We start from the raw sequence: 21,076 nt of genomic DNA, 5'->3' as shown, positions 1-21,076 counted from the left end.
ATACCTTAATACACGACCTCTTGAGAATATTAGCACCCCTAGGTCTACAAAAAATACGGGTTACAATATCCTTGATTTGTTTAACTTCTAATACTTGTTAACCACCCTTATACACCCTTGTATCATTTAAGACCAATAGGATTAACTTCTTATCCTCTCAAAGATAATCTCTTCTCAAATTAATGTAGATTAGTTTATGGAATGAACCAACGTACGTGAATATGGGTTGTAACACTTCTACGTTGATTGTAGTTTGTGTACGCGAGGAGACGAGTGCGTGCTTGAACTTATTTGTGAAAAATGGGCTCTTTTAGGATTCTTAGGTACTTATATTTACTAAGTAGGAAGTTGTTCTTGATATGATTGAGTTTTCTAATTGCTATTTTCACCTCTACATACTTAATTGGATTTAATTGCTTTATAATTTACTCTTGTTGCCTATTTGACTCTTATTTGACTTAACAGAAGATTTGTACCTCTCCTATTGACCTGCTATCTTTTCATAACTGCCGATCTTTATCTGAAATTATTATTGTCTCATCATATAATTATTTAGTCTTAATCGAGGTTGCGATTATCTTTCCTCTACTTATCCTTAATTGAATTGTTGAATAACCTTCGTAATTGCTCAACCTTAAAAGAAGTTAGATATCCTATATTATAGCTGACATAGCATTATTTGGAATTATTTGACTCGTGTTAGCTTCCTTCTTGTTGAATCGAATATTGTGGAGTCGTTGCTACATTTTAGTTTTCCCTTGTTAAGCTATTCTCTTTATGTCTAGCACTCCTTACTGTGGTTATTCCTTGTGAATAAGTTCTATCTGTTCTTTGTGATTTAAAGTTCTTGAGCTGATTTACTTGCCGTACTTTATATTATTTTCATTGTTGCTATTGTACTTGTTGTGGTGATGCACAAGGTTTCTGTTGTGCTGTAACTGTTATCTCTGTTGGTTGTGTTGCATATTTACTTTGGGACTATGGGACAGTATTTCGGGAGATCTCCCTGTTCTGCATATTTACTTTGGGACTACGGAACAGTATTCCGGGAGATCCCCCTATTCTGCATATTTACTTTGGGACTACAGAACGGTATTCCGGAAGATCCACCTATACTGCATATTTACTTTGGAACTACGGAAAGGTATTCTAGGAGATCCCTCTGCACATTTACGTTTGGGACTACAAGACGGTATCCTGGGAGATCCCATGTTGTTATCACTGTGTTCTGAGCTATTGTCTTTCATTGATTCTACTCTTTTCCCTATTCTTACTAGTTGGTATGAACTATGTTAGGACACTTGCACAAGCATACACATAGTTAAACACTCTTACCGGATAAGAAGTTTTCTTGATATTGTTGAGTATAGATGTGCACCCTTGTTTACTTGCCTTCTATATGAGAAAGGCTCTATTTGGCACGGGAGATGTCAGCATGATTATGAGATGTGATAAGGGCATAGGATGCCAAGTGTTAGGGTTCAGGTATTGAGGCCCGTGAGTTGTAATTTGTCTAAGTTTCGGTACTTCGTTCAGTTTTTTGGCTAAGACCTGATGTGAAAATTGTCGTAGTTGCTGAGTTATTACTTGTCTTTACTATAGTTGTGATTTCGGATTTGGGTTGTGTCTCCGTTCATTCTTCTGTGTCCTTATTATGGTGTTCCTCTGTTATTTGTTGTTTCCTTCCTTATTGCAATTACTGTATTGTTAGTCATATCGTGTCTTTATATAAATATCATGTTCTGTTGTTCCTATACTTATACTTGTTCATTTTGTTAAACCAGTAGGTGCCTTGGTTGTTCCTCGTCACTGCTCCACCGAGGTTAGTCTTGATACTTACTAGGCACCGCTATGGTGTGCTCATGCAACACTTCTGTATATTTTTTGTATAGTTCCAGGTATTGATCGTTAGTAGCTGTACGGATTCTTGCAGAGGAGACTCAAGGTAAACCTGCTGCTGCGCTCGCAGGCTTCGGAGCCACCTTCCTATTTTGTGGTCACACTGTTGTATTTATTTCCAAACAGTTGTATTTAGAAGTTGTAGCGAACTCTATAGAGCTTATGACATGTACTACCGGGTTTTGAGAATTATAAATTTTGTAGAGATTTCTGCTTTGAGACTGTTAAATTTTATTTTTTATTGTTGTATTTCAATACGAGTTAGGCTTACCTAGTCCCTAAGACTAGGTACCATCACGATACCCAAACGGAGGGAAAATTGGATCGCGACATGTTAGCTTGCCTAGCAAGCAGATGTTAGGCGCCATCACGACTGGGATTTTGGATCATGGCATTAAGACACACATGTGTATATGCGGAAGCATATATTCACAACAACAGTTTATAAAGAAGGAATAAGAATGGGATTAACATGGAGTGATTGCATTCAAGATTATCAGTGCAAGGAATGAGTCAATACACTTAATTAATGAACGGTTAAAAAAAAATATTACAGATTTAGTGATTCAAGGCAAGTTTTCAACGGTCAAATCCGATGCAACACTATGAATTTAAGAACAACCGAGAAGAACACTTTGTAGTTAGATTGAAACAAATTACAGAAGAATGGGAGAAGCTGCAAACATTAAGTTGGAACTGGAAATTGCAATCATGTTTATGATGATTTCTGCTGCTAAGGGGCTAACTGACGTACAACGATGCATTCATAAAAGCGAGGCAAAGTGTGGCATTGATCAAGAATGTTTCAATGACTCTATAAATCACTGTGTTGTGCCTGTGAATGTGCAAAACCAAATTTACTATTATAAGATTGGTTATTTTTCGGAAAAGTGTTCTAAATTCCATGTAAATGACAAGCTAAGAGAGACTTGTTATTTCAAAAACTAGTGATCTATTTGTTGTTTGAATATCTTAGAGTGTTGTGAATCCTTTGTAGCTCCCAGAATAGTTATTACGTTTTGTTTACGACAAGCTAATCCTTTTTGACTCATAGATTGGACTTGAAAATAACATGCAACCTACTATAATTAACAAGTTAAATTACACTGAGTGTATAAAAAATTACTATCTTCGTCGCTATATATATGTTATAAAATCCTATCGTCTAATAATATATGGCAGATATTGATTTCTACGCAATACAATAGGTGCTGAACTGGCTTGTTTTCAACAGAAAGAAAAATATTCATCTTCACAGAGTGGCTTGCTTATATACTATCATAATTATTCACAATTGAGCAAGCTTTTCTATCCAACTAGTTCCTTCAGCCAGCTCCAAATTCTTGAAATATTTTCCATCTTTAATTTCATACTTGCATTAATTCGAGCTTCTGCTTGAGCGGGAGTTTCTTCCTCAGTTGATCTTGCTACAGTTCCAGAAAGTTATAATATCAGGCAAAGAGCTTGTGGGGATTGACAAATATATAAATAAAACATCGAACCATTTTTTATACTGTCTTTGGCTTGCTTCTTTAACTGATTGTGGAAGGACTTAGCTGCCTTGAAAGCATTTATTGGTGATTCCCAACCTTGTCCATAAATTCCATGCCCATCTTTTTGTTGAGGACGACTGAGGTGTTCGAGTACTCTTAATTCTTCAGTGTCCACCCAATGGATACAATTTACAGGACATGATTCAATGGAGACCTGTTAATGAGACAGAGAGCAGTGTGTGTATTTTAGAGACGGATCTAGGGCGACTTCTGCTGCAACTGAATTATTGCTTCGGGTTAAACCTAAGTATACATGTATAAGAAAATATAAATGTCTAAATATAATAAAATCAGATACATTGTATAAAAATCATGTTTGAGTAGTGATTAACAGGAGAAGCCAAAGCATAAGCCTTGTAACAAGAGAAGAAATTTTCTTCGCTGTTCTTCCCATAATTACGCAGGACATTTAGTTTGTTGAACAAAACAGTTTTCCGGGCTAGATTTGCAGCAACATATTGATGGCAATCTCATTAAAAAATTTCAACTGCAAAAAGCACAAAATTCTTGTTGATTTTATCTGCGTCTAATTGTAACACATTCTGAACCCACTGGCACTAAATTCTGAATTCGTCTCGATGCATTTTAGATTAAATTTGATGGATGTGTACCTGTATCTGTGAGTCATCATCACCATATTGGACCCTGACACGAGCTCTCGCAAGAGCTTCATCCATTACAAAGGTGTTTCTTGCATGGTGCACGCACTCCGCGCACCCTGTAACAATTCATTCTCAAGCTCAATGTCATCGACAGTTTACATTCACATATTTTGCAACAGATTGAAAACCAAGAGACTGAAACAGGACAATATGTTAATGAAAGTTACCTATACAAGTATTCTCGTCAACAAATAAAGCTTGAGGTCTCAAAGGGCCTTTCCATGAACTGTAGCCCTGAAGAGAGGAACCTTTCCCACTTCCAACTCTAATTTGGCCAATTGAAACATCATACTCTCTTCTAAGATCCTCTCTCATCAAAACCTTGTATGCTTCATTCAGTACTAAGGTGTAATCATGACCCTGAAACCATTTAATACATATTTCAAGTCATGGTATATATAGATTCACAAATATGTTTCTAACACTTTAGAGGTCTGAATTAAATATACTTTCTTGTGTTTTGTGTTAAATAATCTCGCTAACTCTGAAGGGAATTGTGATGTATACCTAAATGATGAAAGATAGGGATTCGAACCCAAAATTGTTGCATGTTCTCATATCTTGTCAAATAAAAAGTAAGTACGATGACTTGAATGAAGCAGAAATTAACCCAAAAGAAATCTACGTTTGGTTGGGAAACAAGTTATTACATGGTTAATAATCTCGGGATTAATTATCCTAGGATTAGTTATCTCACCCTCCCATAGGGATAAGAAAATACTACAATCCCGAAATTAGTTATACCACGATTTTATCCCAACTAAACATGGGATAAACTCATCTCAAATATAATCTCGGGATTAGTTATCCCTTATCCCTCCCTCGTACCAAACGAGCCCTTAATTCATATTTCCAGAAAAACAAGAAACAACTATAATAATAACAACAACATGAGCTTCATTCTCTCTTCGATTGTTATTTATGAGAGAACTAGTGCGTGCTATTTAAGAACTGTTCCATCGAAATTGTTGGTACACATGATTTGAAAAAGTAAAAGTAGTACCTTTGGGCCTGCAATATCTGGATGATAAATCTTTTGGAGTTTCCTATAAGCTTCTTTGATCTTTTGAGGACTCGAATGGATAGGTATTCCTAGCAAGTCATAGTAATTCTTCTTTCTTCCTTGACTTACCTCTGCTTCTCTCATACAGCAACTCATTCCACTGAATTTCTGTCTCCGGAAACTTAAGGATTTGGGCTTATTGTGGGGGAATTGGTTTTGAAATCTCACATGCCTTAGTGAAGAAGCTCTATGTACTGGAATTACTGAAACTTCCATGTTTTCTTGTGGCGTTTACACATAAATATTTTTAATTTTGGTGCAGATTCAGAAGGAAAATTTAGCTGAAGATACTTTTTTGTCCAGTACACATAAGGATATTTTTCTAACGTTTCCACTTTTCCCTACAATTTGGTGGATAATCTGTTGAGAAGTTGAAAACAATGCTAGAAAACAAAACTAAGTCAACTGTCTATTCTTCTCCTTTTAATAGAAAGATAAGAATGTGATGTTTTTGGAAGTGCTTACAGATAGATATTTGTAGCATGATATTTTTGTCCACGTAACCACAACAGAAAGAACTCATTCTCTCCGAAGCATAATACTAATTCATTTTTGTATACGGTCGAAATCGGACTCGTCTACAACATGGTAGATCAGGCTCGGAACATGAAGGACTAAAGATCGACCCAAGTCCCACCGTGCTAGAACCGGGGGGCAGAATGCCTGTCTTCGAGAACATTGAGTCCGTGATCCCGGAGTCGACCCTAACCCCGAACGAGCTCGAAGAAACATTGTTAGCATAACCAACAGAAAAACAAAATATCCGTGACCGATCGGATATTACGGTGGGAATCTCGGTATGTATCAATAACTAACCGGCAATCAGCAAATCAAGAGATTTTTACCTTTTATAGAATTGTACCTAAAGTAGGACTCTCCCACTATATAAAGGGGGTTTGATAATTCGTTTAACACATTGTAACACGTACTCAAAAGCAATACACTATTATTTTTCTTTAAGCTCTTGTTCTATTGTATCTTGATACTGATCGAAGGGTATCCAGTTCGAGGATAGCTGACCTCCCAAACAGTGGCGAAGCCAGGAATTTTCTCAAGGGTATTCAAACTTGAAAGAAGTGAAAATATTCTCCAACAAAGAGTATTCAATATATGTTATATACCTATAAAATCTAATATTTTACCTATATACTTAGTGTAATTTTCCGACGAAGGGTGGTCAATTGACCGCCCATTCAAACATGTGGCTTCGCCCCTGCTCCCAAAGATGAGACTATCCCATCCATGTGGTTTGAATATATTTTATTATTGTTTTTTCCAATTGTAACTTAATATATCATTTAATGTCAAGTTAATCCACGTATCCATAAAATCACTTACAAATTCAATTTTGAGGGTAAACAGTTTAGCGCCTACCGCGGGGCTAAGGATAATAGTGGTTGTTTGATACAAATCTCCATAACATACACTACTTTACACTTGTTCTTTCAAGTGTCTCTAATTTCAGGTTAAAACTCAAAATGTCAAACTCTCAATCAACACCCTTACATATTCAAAATGAATCCGACCATCATGGCGAAAACGACAACGTAGTATACGGAAACGAGGTACCCCCAGCTGACCTCGGCGGAGTCCCGGCCATAGACCAGATTGACGTCACCTCACATGTGGCCATCAACACAAATTTGAACATCAATCCTGAAAACAGCGTCCGCATAGATGTTCGATCGGTTGCACAAAATACGCACGGTAGCGAAGATGGTGGAATCAACTTGCGGATAATCTTCGAAATGCTACAGGCTCATCAGGTAGCGATGGTCCAACTCCAGAACTAGAGCCGCACGCCAAGCAGGATTGAGCCAAACCATCCTGGGAAGTCGGCCACAAGATGAACCAACCCCGGAGAAACCGAATGAAAAGAAGTCAGGAACCAACCCTGAGATTATAAAGATGCTCAAAGAACTAACGAAACAGATAGAATTGGGGGATAAGAAAATAGAAGCAAATGACAAGAAGGTAAAAACCTACAATTCTATTGTCAATCAAATCCCAAGAGCACCACCATTATTAAAAGGCCTGGATTCCAAGAAGTTTGTGCAAATACCATTTCCTTCAAGCGCGGCTCCAAAGTCAATCCCTAAGAAGTTCTGCATGCCTGAGATTCCTAAGTATGAGGGAACGGCCAACCCAAACGAACATGTTACCTCCTACACATGTGCCATCAAAGGGAACGACTTAGAGGATGATGAAATCGAGTCTGTCTTGTTGAAGAAGTTCGGAGAGACCCTATCAAAAGGAGCTATGATATGGTATCACAACTTACCTCCTAACTCTATTGACTCATTTGCTATGCTTGCAGATTCTTTCATGAAAGCACATGCAGGGGATATCAAGGTCGAGACCAGCAAGTCGGACCTTTTCAAAGTATAACAGAAGGATAATGAGATGCTTAGAGAGTTCGTGTCCCGGTTTCAAATGGAATGGATAGATCTGCCATCGGTCGTCGATAATTGGGTCATTCAAGCTTTCACCTACAGACTCAACGATCGAAGCTCTATGGCTTCACAATAGTTGAAACAAAATCTGATAGAATATCTGTTGTTACTTGGGCCAACGTGCATAACCGGTATCAATAAAAAATCAGAGTCAAAGATAATCAACTTATGGCCCCGTTGGGGTTCGTTTATCCAATCATATCCGTCGATAGAGCCAAGAGAGACATTGATCATGAACCGAGATCGAGTAGGGATCATTATCAACCATACAATAGGGATCGAAGAGGTAACGGATCCGGTAGAAACCCCATAAGAAGTGAAAGCAAAAGTGATCGAGGTCAAAGTAACATGAGATTCGTGATCAAGAATAGTTTCAACAGACCCATCGGGCCTAAGGAAGCACCGAGGGTATCGGAATACAACTTTAGCGTCGATGTTGTTGCCACTGTATCAGCTATGTGATGCATCGAGGACAAATGGACTCGACCTCTACAGTACGATCAAGCCGACAGGGATCCTAACTAGATGTGCAAATATTATGGCACTCATGGCCATAGAACAGAGGATTGCTGACAATTGAGAGAGGATGTAGCCCGGTTATTCAACAACGGGCACCTTCAAGAATTCCTGAGCAATCAAGCAAGGAATCATTTCAATAATGGGTATTATAACAAATAGACCGAACAAGAAGAACCACAATACATCATTAACATGATCATCAGTAGGGTCGATGTCCCTCAAGGGCCGATGTCCCTCAAGGGCCGATGTTGAAACACACCAAAGTATCCATCACAAGGGAAAAACGGACTCGAGATTACTTACCAGAAAGAACCTTTTCTTTTAATTACAAGGATGCAGAAAGGATCGTGCAGCCCCACAATGATGCCATGGTAATATCTGTACTCATAAATAAATCACGAGTTAAGCGTGTGTTAATTGATCCAGGTAGCTCGGCCAACATCATCAATCGAGGTTCGTAGAGCAACTCGGTCTACAAGATCAAATTTCGCATGCAGTCCCAATTCTAAATGGATTCAAAGTGTCATGTGAAACTACTAAGGGGGAGATAACATTACCAGTGAATGTCAGCGAGACCATCTAGGAATCCATGTTTTATGTTATTGAAGGAGACATGAGGTACAACTCTCTGTTTGGGAGGCCATGGATCCATAACATGCGGGTAGTGCCTTCGACTCGGCACCAAGTGTTAAAATTCCCACCCTTGAAGGGATTAAAATAATCTACGGAGAACAGCCAGCCACGAAGGAAATATTTTCGGTTGAAGAGGCGATTCCGATATCCGAACTTGTAACGACAAAGGGGCCAAGTTCGGTCACAAAGCAGGAAGCTAAATAGCAATTACCGACACTAGACACGACCCAAACATGGAAGCAATGGACTGATGTGGGCGATGATTACGGGGTTCCCAGGTCTTTTATAGTCCCCGATGATTCCAACACCACTAAATCGACAGTCGAGGAGCTGGAATATATCATATTGATCAAGCATCTACCCGATCGGAAGGTATACCTGTGCACGGGGTTATGTCCCGAGCTTAAGAAAAAACTCATTCAATTTCTTATAGCTAACATAGATTGTTTCGCTTGGTCCCACTTTGATATGACAGGAATCTTACTAAAGATAACCACTCACAAGCTAAGCCTGGACCCAAAGTTCTACCCGGTCAAGCAGAAGAGGAGACCCTACTCCGAGGTCAAACATGCTTTCATCAAGGGCGAGATATCTAAACTCCTTAAAATAGGGTCCATTCGGGAGCTTAAATACCCGGATTGGTTAGCGAACATAGTAGTAGTCCCTAAAAAAGGAATAAATTAAGAATGTGTGTAGACTATAAGTATTTAAATAAGGCATATCCCAAGGACTCCTTCCCTTTGCCCAACATCAATTACATGATCGATGCCACAATCGACCATGAGATCCTCAATTGTCTCAACGCTTACTCTAGCTACAACCAAATACGGATGAACCCGGGTGATCGGAAAAAGCCTCCTTAATCACTAAGTACAGAAGATACTGATACAACGTGATGCCATTTGAATTAAAAAACGTTGGTGCCACTTATCAATGCCTAGTAAACTGAATATTCGAGGAACAAATAGGAAAATCAATGGAGGTTTACATTGATGATATGTTAATAAGTCCCTGCGAGCAGAGGACTATTTGAGATATTTGCAGGAAACTTTCAGCATATTGAAGAAGTAAAACATGAAGTTGAACCCGAAGAAATGTGCGTTTAGAGTCGGATCAGGTAAATTCCTCGGATTCATGGTATCCAATCGGGGAATCAATATAAATCCCGACAAGATCAAAGACATCGAAGATATCACGGTTCTGGACAACGTGAAAGTCGTGTAAATATTAGTCGGACGCATAGCCGCACTGGGGTGATTTATCTCGAGGTCCTCCGATAAGAGCCACCAATTCTTCCAACTACTGAAGAAGAAGAGTAACTTCTCATGGACTGGAGTGCCAACGGTCCTTGGAGGAACTCAAGCGATATCAATTGAGCCATCCGCTTCTTCACACGCTGAAGACAGACGAACAACTATACATTTACTTGATGGGATCGGAGATAGTGGTAAGTGGAGTCATGCTCTGGGAAGAGCAAGATATGCAATTTCCATACTCTTGGGACGATTGGCCAAATGGGTCGTGGATATCAGTGGGTACGATATTGAATATCGACCCCGGTTCGCCATTAAATCTCAAATTTTGGCATACTTCATGGCCGACTTTATGTCGTCCCTAATACCCGAGGTTGAAAGAGAGTTGTTGGTGAACTCGGGGACGTCTTCGAGGATCTGGACCCTCTTTACAGATGACGCCTCGAACACGAAAGGGTCCAGACTTGGCATTGTATTGAAGCCACGTACAGGCAATGTAGTTAGACAATCTATTAGGACTGTGAAATTGACTAACAACGAGGCTGAATATGAGGCCATGATTGCAGGTCTTAACTAGCCAAGAGCTTGGTGGCAGAGGTGATCGAACTAAGTGTGGTTCCCTCCTCGTGCTGAACCAAGTTAATGGGACATTCAAGGTCAGAGAAGAATGAATGTAAATATACCTGGATAAGTTGCAGGTAACATTACATCGGTTCAAGGAATGGACTTTGCAACACATACCTCGGGATCAAAATAGTGAGGCCGATGCCATTGCTAACTTAGGATTGTCGGTCGAAGACGACGAGTTCAACTCGGGGACACTTGTACAACTCATGAGATCAGTAGTGGAAGAAGGACATGCTGAGATAAACTCAACAAGCCTAACTTGGGACTGGAGAAACAAATATATAGAATATCTGAAGACCGGAAAACTGCCCTCGAATCCAAAAGAATCGAGTGCCCTGCGTATGAAGGCAGCCCGATTTAGTCTATCTGAAGATGGATCGCTGCTCAGAAGAATGTTTGATGTCCTGCTCACGATACGTCTAAAACCAGGAGATACCGAGTACATTCTGAGGGCAATCTACGAAGGCATCTATGGGAATCATTCAGGCACCGAATCATTGGTTTGAAAAATAATAAGAGTCGACTATTACTGGATCGATATGGAAAAGAACACGAAGGAGTTCGTACAAAAATGTGATGAATGTCAAAGACAAGCTTTGATGATTCATCAACCCGTGGAGCTGTGGCATTCGATTTTGTCACAATGGTTGTTCATGAAGTGGAGAATGGACATCGTTGGCCCCCTACCATGGGCAACCGGTACGGCTCAATTTATATTGTTTATGACTGGATATTTTTCTAAGTGGGTGGAATCCCAGGCATACAAGAAGGTCAAGGAGAAGGAAGTTATCGATTTCATTTGGGACCACATCATATGCCAGTTCGGAATGTCGGCCGAGATCATGTGTGACAACAGGAAACAATTCATCAGCAACAAAGTAAGCAAGTTTCTCAAAGACCATAAGATCAAAAGGATCCTAGCAACACCCTATCACCATAGTGGGAACGGACAAGCAGAATCGACCAACAAAACCATACTCCAAAACCTCAAAAAGAGGTTGACCGACGCCAAAGGAAAATGGAAGGAAATCCCGCCTGAAGTCCTATGGGTATACCGTACGACCTCAAAGTCTAGTACAAGGGCCACCCCGTTCTTTCTAGTTTATGGTGAAAAAGCTCTAATATCGGTCAAAGTTGGAGAACCAAGTCTCAAGTTTCAATATGCAACCAAGGAATCAAACGGCAAGGCCATGAATATAAGCCTGGAGCTATTAGATAAAAGGAGTGAAGCCGCCCTTGTCCGATTGGATAACCAAAAACAACGAATCGAGAGGTATTATAATCAAAGAGCCAACCTTCGACATTTCAATGTTAGGGACTTGGTGTTGAGGAAGGTCACACAAAGTACCCGGAACCTGAACGAAGGGAAGTTGGGACCAAACTAGGAAGGTCTTTACCAAGTTATCGAAATCACTGGTAAGGGATCGTACAAACTCAGAACAATGAATGGTGAGCAACTATCGAACAACTAGAACATAACTCACTTGAAGCAATATTACTTCTAAGGTAAGACCCCATTCGTTCCTTTTACTTATTTGCATTTTTAACTAACACTTTCAGGCGACCATCAAATAACGACGTGACTTTTAGGCCTGAAAGCATGCGTTGCACTCTTTTTCCCTTGAAATGGTTTCTTCCCAAATGGGTTTTTCAGCAAGATTTTTAACGAGGCAATAGTAAATTGTGCTAACTTAGAATTGAAGGTCGGTTACAAACTGGTATCAAAGATCACGACAACAGTATTCGAGGCATCCTTACAATCGACCCCCAACACTGGGGGCATTATTTTCAGATAACGACTTTAGCAAGGAAAGAAACTTTGTGATTGAACGGACTCGGCTCGATCGATAGGATTTACTATAAGGGCCAAACTGTCAAATGAACTATGCATGTGTAGACTGCTCGAGCCCTTGCACAAAGTTTGTATACATGTGTAACTATTCCGCACAAGAATAAAATGAAGTTTCTACCTTGCGGATAATATCTTATCCCTTAAAAAAAATTCTTTTTTCTACATCTGATCCCCTAAAAGTATTGAGCCCAAGGGCTGCCTTAATCCGAGTTCAAACGATAACTCCCACTCGAGGATTGACGTCCAAAGACAAACTCATACGGTCCGGGCTATCAAAGCCCGGGGGCACAAGACCTATTAGGCAGCGCCCAAATTTTAAAGGCTACGGTCATCCCCATTAGGGTACTGTTATCTTAGGCAAGCCAGTATAACTCAAGGTGACAAGCCCGCTAGGCAACACCTGAACTAAAAAGGCTATGGCAATATTAGTATGGTTCGAAAACGTCTGAGACCCGTAACAAAAAATAAGGCCTCCAAAATTTCTTAATAGGTTCTAAAGGCTACCCTCGGCAAACTATAATCTAAAAATATTATAAGCATTTTGGGGAAAAATTTCCTGTTATACTGAACCCTCACGATGACTTAAACAAAATAATTTCAAAGGCAAGGCCTATTCGAACCCCCGAACATGACCTAACTATTTATGCTAAGGCATTTCGATATTTGCCAAAATAAATAATAAAGCAAAGGAAAACAAAACTCAGAGATTTTCGAAAGAAAAAATAAGTCTTGTATTATATATACAAAAAGTACATAAGTACAAGGCACTTAAACGGCCTGGTCTTCACCGAAGCCTGCCTCGTCGCCAGGGTATTATGGGTCCTCTCCACCCTCAGATCCGCTCAAACCCTCAGAATCTTCATCATCCTCAGGATAGGCCAACTTCTTGGCCTCGGCTTCTAGCCCCGTAGCACTCTCAATTTCAGCCGACAAGTCAAAACCCCGAGCATGAATTTCATTGAGGGCCTCCCTTCGGGATTGCCGCTTTACGTGCTCGACGATATCCTTCGCTTTATCCTGGGCCACCTCGGCATCGGCCTTATATTGGTCCACCATATCTTCAACATCGACTTTAACTACCATTGCTATCAACTTGGCCGTTTCAAGCTCCTTGGCCAGAGTTTCTCGATCCAATATGGCCGAACTTAGCTGAGACTGGAGCTGCTCAATCTTTTTAGCCTACACCGCGGCCTTTTACTTTGCTGCCCGAAGCTGGACCTCAGTCGAAGCCAATTGCGCCCGAGTAGCTTCCTTTTTCGAGGCCAAGTGGTCTATTTGCTTTTCCATTCTTTGGCCTCGACCTTTATCACATCCATCTCTGCCCAAAGATGGTCGATCTGATAAAGCTTCTAGTGGACCTGCGGGTTCAGACCGTTAGTCACCGAGTCTAGCTCATCGTCACTAACCTCAAAGACTTTAATATTTTCCTCCAGGTCGGTGTGATCCTTCCGAGAACCCTTTAGCTCATCTCAGAGGCTCTTAGCCTCTGCTTCATGCTTCTCGCTAAGAAGTTTGTAAGCATCTTTCTTCTCATTGTGTATTAAAAAGGGGGAAATTAACTGCTGCCAGTGAATGCTTTTCGCGATCGCGGAGAATTCCATGCGATCGTGGAAGTTCAGAAGTTAAGCCATCATGAACGCGGTTGAAGTCATGTGAATGCGAAGAAGTAAAGCTGGTCAACCACTAGTCAAACGTTTCACACGAACGCATCTCTTGCTCGGCAATCATGTAACTTTGCAGGCGGTTCTTATTTCGTGATCGCATAGCACATTAACTGGGCATACTCGGGGCAAAAATGAAATTTATTTTTTTGATCCCCAGACCATTTAATACACGACCTAGCTTATTGGAAACACATCTTTGGCTTATTTTTTAGTCTCTTGACTAAGAGAAACAAGACTTGGAGCTAGGGTTCTTGCACACACACTTGAGTCTTGAAGATTTGAAGCTTTTGGCTGAGAATTTCTTACCCATTTTTACTCATTTCTTAATTTTCTTGCTTTGTATAGAATCTAAGTTCATAGTATTTATTTAAAAACTTGAATCTTATTTATGGAAATATTCATATTTAAAGTGTGGATTAAATGCTTTGTTATGCTTATGTATTTAATAATTTTTATTTATGATGAAGTGAGATAATGTTACTTTACTTATTCGTGTTCTTTAATATTTCCAAAGGGATTATCTAACCCCAGGAACCGCCCATCAATTTCAAATTAATCTTGAAAACGGTAATGTGGGGTTGGGAAATATTAATTAACAAGAACTTGAGGCTTAACCCTCATTTTATAGATTCTACCTAGGGATAAGATTGAACTACTTGTAGCCACATTGGGTGTTTTTAATACTCTTAATTTTTTTTAGGGATAATTGAACTAGTGAGTTTCTTTAGTCTTCGAAACAATCTAATAAAGAATTATTACCGGAGGCTAATTAACATAAACTCTCTCATATTTGTAAAATCGTAAAATACATTGGATCGTTACTTGAGTGTAAATCCCCATGTATTCTTGCTTGTAGCCGTTGATCATTTTACTTGATTTTTAGGTTGGTTTATATTTTTGCATTTAGATATAAATATTTTCTCAAAACCCTTTTTAAGTGTTTGGCTTAGCATAATAAACGATAATTCTCTTACATTGCCTAATCACCTACATATCGTTCTATGTGAGATCGAACCCGACTCAAGATTGAGTATATTATATTGCATGTGACAGAGTCTATTTACTTTTTAGTAGTGAATTTGGACATCATCATCTACGATCATGTAGAAGGATTGGCAGGGGTGGATTGTGCTTTGCGATTGCATGGCCACTTTTGTGATCGCGTAAGGGTGTGTCCGATAGTGCTTTGCGATTGCAAGAAAAGTTTTACAATCACGAAGAGAATTTTGGCTCCTATTTTAAGTCTAGAATTTCGGGATTCACCCATTTTTTACATTTTAGAGTTTTGGAGAACAAGAGGAGTGGATTTTAAAGAGGGATTTCACTAAAATCTTGAGGGTAGGTAATTTCTACTTGATTTTGACCCTATATTTTGATTCCCTATGGATTTATACAGCTAAAGCATAGAATTATAAAGTAAAATTTGTGATTTTATCTACAACTGAAGAGAGGATATTTTGAGATTTTGAGTATCGATCTAGACTCTAATTTAGAATCAAATCAGATGTGAGCACGTGATTTTTGCCCTATATATAAATTACTCCCATAAATTCAAAACAAAATAACTTTTTTTCATTATTTGCAATTTTTGAGGATTTTGTGGCATTTTCTGACAATTGTTTGCATTTGCCTGTGCATTTTAATTTTGTTTAATTAACGAAAATACAAAAATATGTTGCATTTGAATTTAGGATTTAATTTTACATCTTTTTAGATTAATTAGCAAATTAGTTGTTTTATAAAAGTGGAAAATCACAAAAAATAACTTATTTTTGCACTTTTTAATTTTAGTTTTGATTTTTGGTAATCTTTCCTTTAATTATGATTTTTATTATTATTTAGAGTTAATTATTTGAATTTGGCAGGATAATTTGATTTGGGGATTAATGTAGGTGTTATTTTTAATTTTTGGGAAAGGAAAAGAATTTTGAAATTAAAAAGAAAAAGAAAAAAAAGGGGTTTCAAAACAAGACATTTCAAGCTTGGGCCCATTAATTGAATTTTCCTCAGGTCCACGCACATTGACCCAGCAAAATTAGCCCACAACCTGTCCTCAACCCGGTCCGGTCACCCCTTCATCCGAAACGACGTCGTTTCGTTATCCGTTGATCTCAACCGTCGAGGTTAGTTGATCTAATGGTTCAGAAGCGGGGGAGGTCTTAATATATATATGTCAAAACCCTACCCTACCCCCCTCATCTCGCCTCTTTCAACTCCCACCTCAGAGACCCCTCGGAAACCCTACCCGCCGCCCCTATTCTCCACCATTTGTCGGCGGCGGCGCTGTTCCCAAACCGCCCCAAACTAACACCTTATAACCCCCATGATCCCCTCATACCAAATCCACAACTACTTTCCTTCAAATCTGTAGGGAGCTCCGCGAATCTGGAATCTGAGTTCAACCCCCAAAAAGTTCAAAGTCATTTTTCACATGCACGTTCGGGGAGCGCTATTCTTTCAAACTCTGAGGTTTGGACTCGACGAAACTGATGTCGTTCAGTTGTTCTTGACAAAGAACAAGGGATCGACATAAGTTTGGCTAAGTTCTTTGTCCCCGTCCGGTTTTAAGGTTCGATTTGGTGAGTCCCTTTCCCTCTCCGGTTTCCTTTCTGTCATCCTCATTTTTCCCTTTCTTAAAACTAGTTCTCTTATAATAATTTTGTTGAAAATTCAATTCATCTTTTGAGTCCAAGTATGTTCTTCCGTTCGTTATTTTTCTCTTTTCTCTCTCTTTCTTCGTGAATTCCGTTTTTTTTCGAATTTTTAGTTTGTTAAACAGGTTAAGTTTCTGGTTTGTTAAATGACTTAATAAGGTCTTAATTTAGTCGATTTCCTGTTAATTAGCTCATTCATCTTTGTCTTTTCTTGATTGCATTTTAAAGAAGGGGTTCCAAGTTTTCTTGTAGGGAAATTTTGGTCAGTCTTTCTAGTTGGGAATCCCTGATGGATTTTAATTGGACTCCAAAAATCAGAAAGCCCAAGTGGGGATCTAGTTTGGGTTTGCAGACCCCTACCAATTTGAGTCGGGTCAGTGTGACCTATACTTGGGTTGGAGGGGAAATCTTCATAGGTTTAAAGGGTAGTTTGGGTAATATAGGTAGGGGAATCTTATATAACTAAACTAGGAAGCTTCCTAGAAGCTGGGGTGGGGGCTATTTTGAAATTCTGAGGTAACACTAGGGATTTCTAAGCTAAAATGAAAATTTCAGAAGGTTTTAAGTGCAATTTTGAACTCTTTAAGGCTGCCCTACTTGCCTTGCCTATAAAGGCAGCTTTTCTTGCCTTTCAAGGTAGAGTTTTTTGAGAGCTGGAAATCCAGAAAATACAAAAGCTGCATAAAATTTTACTACTTTCATAGACTTCAAGAGCTAAAAGTTCTGAGAGAAAAAGACAAAGGGCTGAAAACTTTAGAATAAAACTGTTTCATTGATTTCTTTTTGTGATTTTTGAGGTTTTCTTGGGGCTAAGTCAATTTTCTGGTCAGCTGGTTTTAAGATGGGTTAAAGTCGAGTTGTCTTGAGGTCTGCTGGTCCATCGAGTGACTGAAATTAGTGCTTGGATTATTGTATCTTATCTGTTGGTTCAAACTCGGCTCAAAGCTGGTTTTCTTTGGTTATTTTTGGGCTAACTCAATTGCAATTGTTGTTCTGCTGCTGAACCATCAATTTTTGTTTTGTTTTGAAATCCAGGTACCCCTTGGAATTATATACAAAATGTGCAATGCAAACTTCTGTTTGAGTGTGAAATACCATGGATACAAGTTATATTTTGGACCTACTCTTCTATTTCATTCATTTCTGTAATGTCATGGATATAATCTTATACTCTGCCTAGTAGAGCATCCCTTCCTCCCCTCTCTTATGTTGTTAATGTCTTGAAAAATCCGTGTGTATGCTCGTTAATTTAATTCTGGGAATGTACAAGCATGGGGATGGTTTAAGTTGAGTTGAAGTTCAATCATATAGCTTGCAGGTTATTGAATTTTTGTTTTGACATGTGAGCCATGGATTTATTATAATAAAATTTCAGGCTCATGCTAAGCATGTTTGTTTCATATCTGTCAAGGATCAATGTCATTTTGGGGTTGGTTTGAATTTGTTTGATTAACATGGCTGTGCAAGAAAGCAGAATTGTCTAATGGGGTTCAGCATGATTATAGGATGATTACATAGTTCCGATTTTTTTTTTCAAATGTTGTATGTTCTGTCTTTTTGAAACGATTAAGTTCAGAAGCTAAATAGATATCATGGTCATTTTTAATCAGATTTAGTCTATTTTATTTTGTTTGGGATCAATTTGGAGCCATCTAGTCCCTTGCTTGTGCGCTGATTATGTGGCTATAGGGATTCGATCGTGAGTCCCCGTTTGCCGTTGTACCCTGTTGCAAAATTGGGCCTTCTTTTGGGCCTAGCTCAAGTCCTTTAGAAATCAGGGAATTGGTATCCCTTGCAACATGGTGTTGGACTCTATTTGAGCCCAAATTTAAGATGGGGACTAGACCCACATCAACACTGCAAATAACTCTGATGTTCTGCATGCACAAAGACTCGATCCTTCGCCTATTTTCCCTGTGTTCACTAACTGGGCCTCTGTTGGGCCAATTGCTCATGTAGAATCATCATAAGCAGGTTTGCCTTTTAATGGGGCCCGACACGGATTTAAGCCCCCTTCAACGTCAATCATATTTAGTTCGAATTGATTATCAACCCGTTGGTTACTAGAACTCATTTTGAACATTTAATTGAAAGTAGAAAAATAGCAATCCTCTTAGCCTTGTTAAGTAATCAATTAAGCCCATTTATTAGATTGGAGGTGAGCCATATTAGACAACGCCAATAGTTTATGGCCCTCCGAGTTTGATTTAAGTTCTTCTTTTTAATTCTTAATTGAGGTGCGCCATGCCAAACAAAGACGACAATTGCATGACCCTCATTTATTTATTGCTTTAATCTTTAGAATTTGAGTTGTGTCATTTAACAAATTTTCCATGGCCCTCGCAAAGTTAAAACGCGTAGTTGCTTTAGGCGCATTATTTTAATAATATTACCTTCCTAAATTCGGGTGTGCATTTCATGTGACCCAAATTCGAATCTTAATAACGTTGAATAAAATGTGTTTCGGATTGCGGGTGCATTTCATGTGGCGCGATCCAAATACATGTTTTAGACGACGTTAAATCTTCTTTAAAATAAATAAAAGCGTTTTTGAAGTAAAAATGCACATAGGTTCAAAATATTTTAAAATCAGATAATTATGCCAATAATAACAGTTGAGCGACCGAGCCAGAACCACGGAACTCGGGAATGCCTAACACCTTCTCCCAGGTTAACAGAATTCCTTACCTGGATTTCTGGTTTGGGGACTGTGATACAGAGTCATTCTTTCCTCGATTCGGGATTTGAACCGGTGACTTGGGACACCATAAATTATCCCAAGTGGCGACTCTGAATTTAATAAATAAATAATCCCATTTCGATTGTCACTTTAAGTTGGAAAAAAACTCCCTATATGCCCCTTTCGGGGTGTAGGTAAAAAGAAGGTGTGACAGCTCTGGTGACTCTATTGGGGATCGAAACTAGAATCTCTAGTTCAGGGTTCAAGAATTCGAGCTTAGAATAATTGTTATAGTGGGCTTTATCCATTATCTGATTTTGTTACATGATTTGGGCCTTATGTGCTAATTGATTGCTTTTACCGCTTTGATATTTCGTGAACTGTATATAAACTGTTGCGAAATCCCTCTTCTCTTTGAGTTTTCTAAATCATGAAGAAGTGTGCACTTCGTGTGACTTCTTTTCTGTTAGAGTCCTTTTCCAAATTTAGAACGAGGTTCGGACAAGTTGCAAAGCCGGTGAAGCTTCTGTATTCCCGATAAGCTGCCCCCCTCGGCTCGAGTTGTCCGCTCGGGTAAGCCAGGTCTAGAACAAATAAACCCAGGTTTTTAAACCTAGTATAACAATACCTCATGTCGGATCCCTAGTAGGAACGTTTGTTTGCATCATGTGTATTTTGACTTTGGAGACTCAACACAGGGGTTGGGTCTGTCTAGGACAGGTGCACCCGAAATAAAAAAGACCATCCTGATGCATCTTACTTGCTACTTGTGCATTTATTTGCTTTGGATTTTCATGCTGACCGGCTTTTGAATCAAAGGGAGAGAATTTGGAAAATAAAATAGCAGTGTGAGGTAATTACCAGCGGTGAAAACCAATGTCCCTAAAAGTATACTGAAACTCTGCCAGAATTTTGAAAAAAAAGAGGGGAATTTTGTGAATTTTAAAGAAAAACAGGAAAAAATATCTTTGTGTTTTTTGGGAAAAGAAAAAGAAGTTGGGTTTATTTTCATAAAAAAAAATTCCCGAACTACGCCAGTTTGATTCTCATAGGGTGTGAGATACGTAGGCAACCCCCATCGGGTCCAACTTCCTTTTTGCAAAAAAACACAAAAGACAAAAAAATTTACTTTAATCTAAAAATAATTAGGGTGATGCCATTATTGTCAGAAGTAGCCAAATGTCCCTAAAAGGGCGCCGGAAGGCTGTTTTTGCAAGAACAGTCACTTTTAAAGATTTTGGTTGGTTAGCCGACACAGCCATAAAATCTTCATTTTCGAAGTGCTGAAAGGCCATATTGGCAAAGACGGATATTTGTGTGAAAATTTTTGAAAAAAGATGGTCATTTTTCTTGAGTCAAAACGAGTCATAGTTTCCTTAATAAATGTGCAGGATGAGCACAATTCAAAATGAACCTTTCTCGGTCCGTGAAGAGATCCCTTTGGAGCTACATATGTGGTGGCATGATTTGGGGGAAGATAGCAGAAAGGTTGTGACAAAAGCAGTGGGCGGTCTTATCGGGATCATGAAGGTTAAGCCAAGAAAAGACGTGATTGAGGCCTTGA

At 39.0% G+C, this 21,076-nt stretch overlaps 1 protein-coding gene across 1 annotated transcript; it reads right to left on the bottom strand.

Moving 5' to 3' along the window:
* Window positions 1-2,954: 2,954 nt before the first annotated feature.
* Window positions 2,955-5,575, bottom strand: LOC107783822 (chaperone protein dnaJ C76, chloroplastic). The gene is made up of 5 exons (XM_016604847.2): window positions 5,118-5,575; window positions 4,282-4,474; window positions 4,064-4,170; window positions 3,402-3,606; window positions 2,955-3,326 (listed from the first exon to the last, which is right to left on the bottom strand). The coding sequence occupies exons 1-5, from the start codon at window positions 5,391-5,393 to the stop codon at window positions 3,208-3,210; spliced, it is 900 nt and encodes a 299-aa protein (XP_016460333.1). The 5' UTR covers window positions 5,394-5,575; the 3' UTR covers window positions 2,955-3,207.
* Between the last annotated feature and the right edge of the window lie 15,501 nt (window positions 5,576-21,076).

This window comes from Nicotiana tabacum, chromosome 22 (genome assembly GCF_000715075.1).
Source record: "Nicotiana tabacum cultivar K326 chromosome 22, ASM71507v2, whole genome shotgun sequence".
Taxonomy (NCBI): Eukaryota; Viridiplantae; Streptophyta; class Magnoliopsida; order Solanales; family Solanaceae; genus Nicotiana; species Nicotiana tabacum.
Note: the sequence above shows the minus strand (reverse complement) of the source record. Positions and strands in the feature narration are given on the sequence as shown.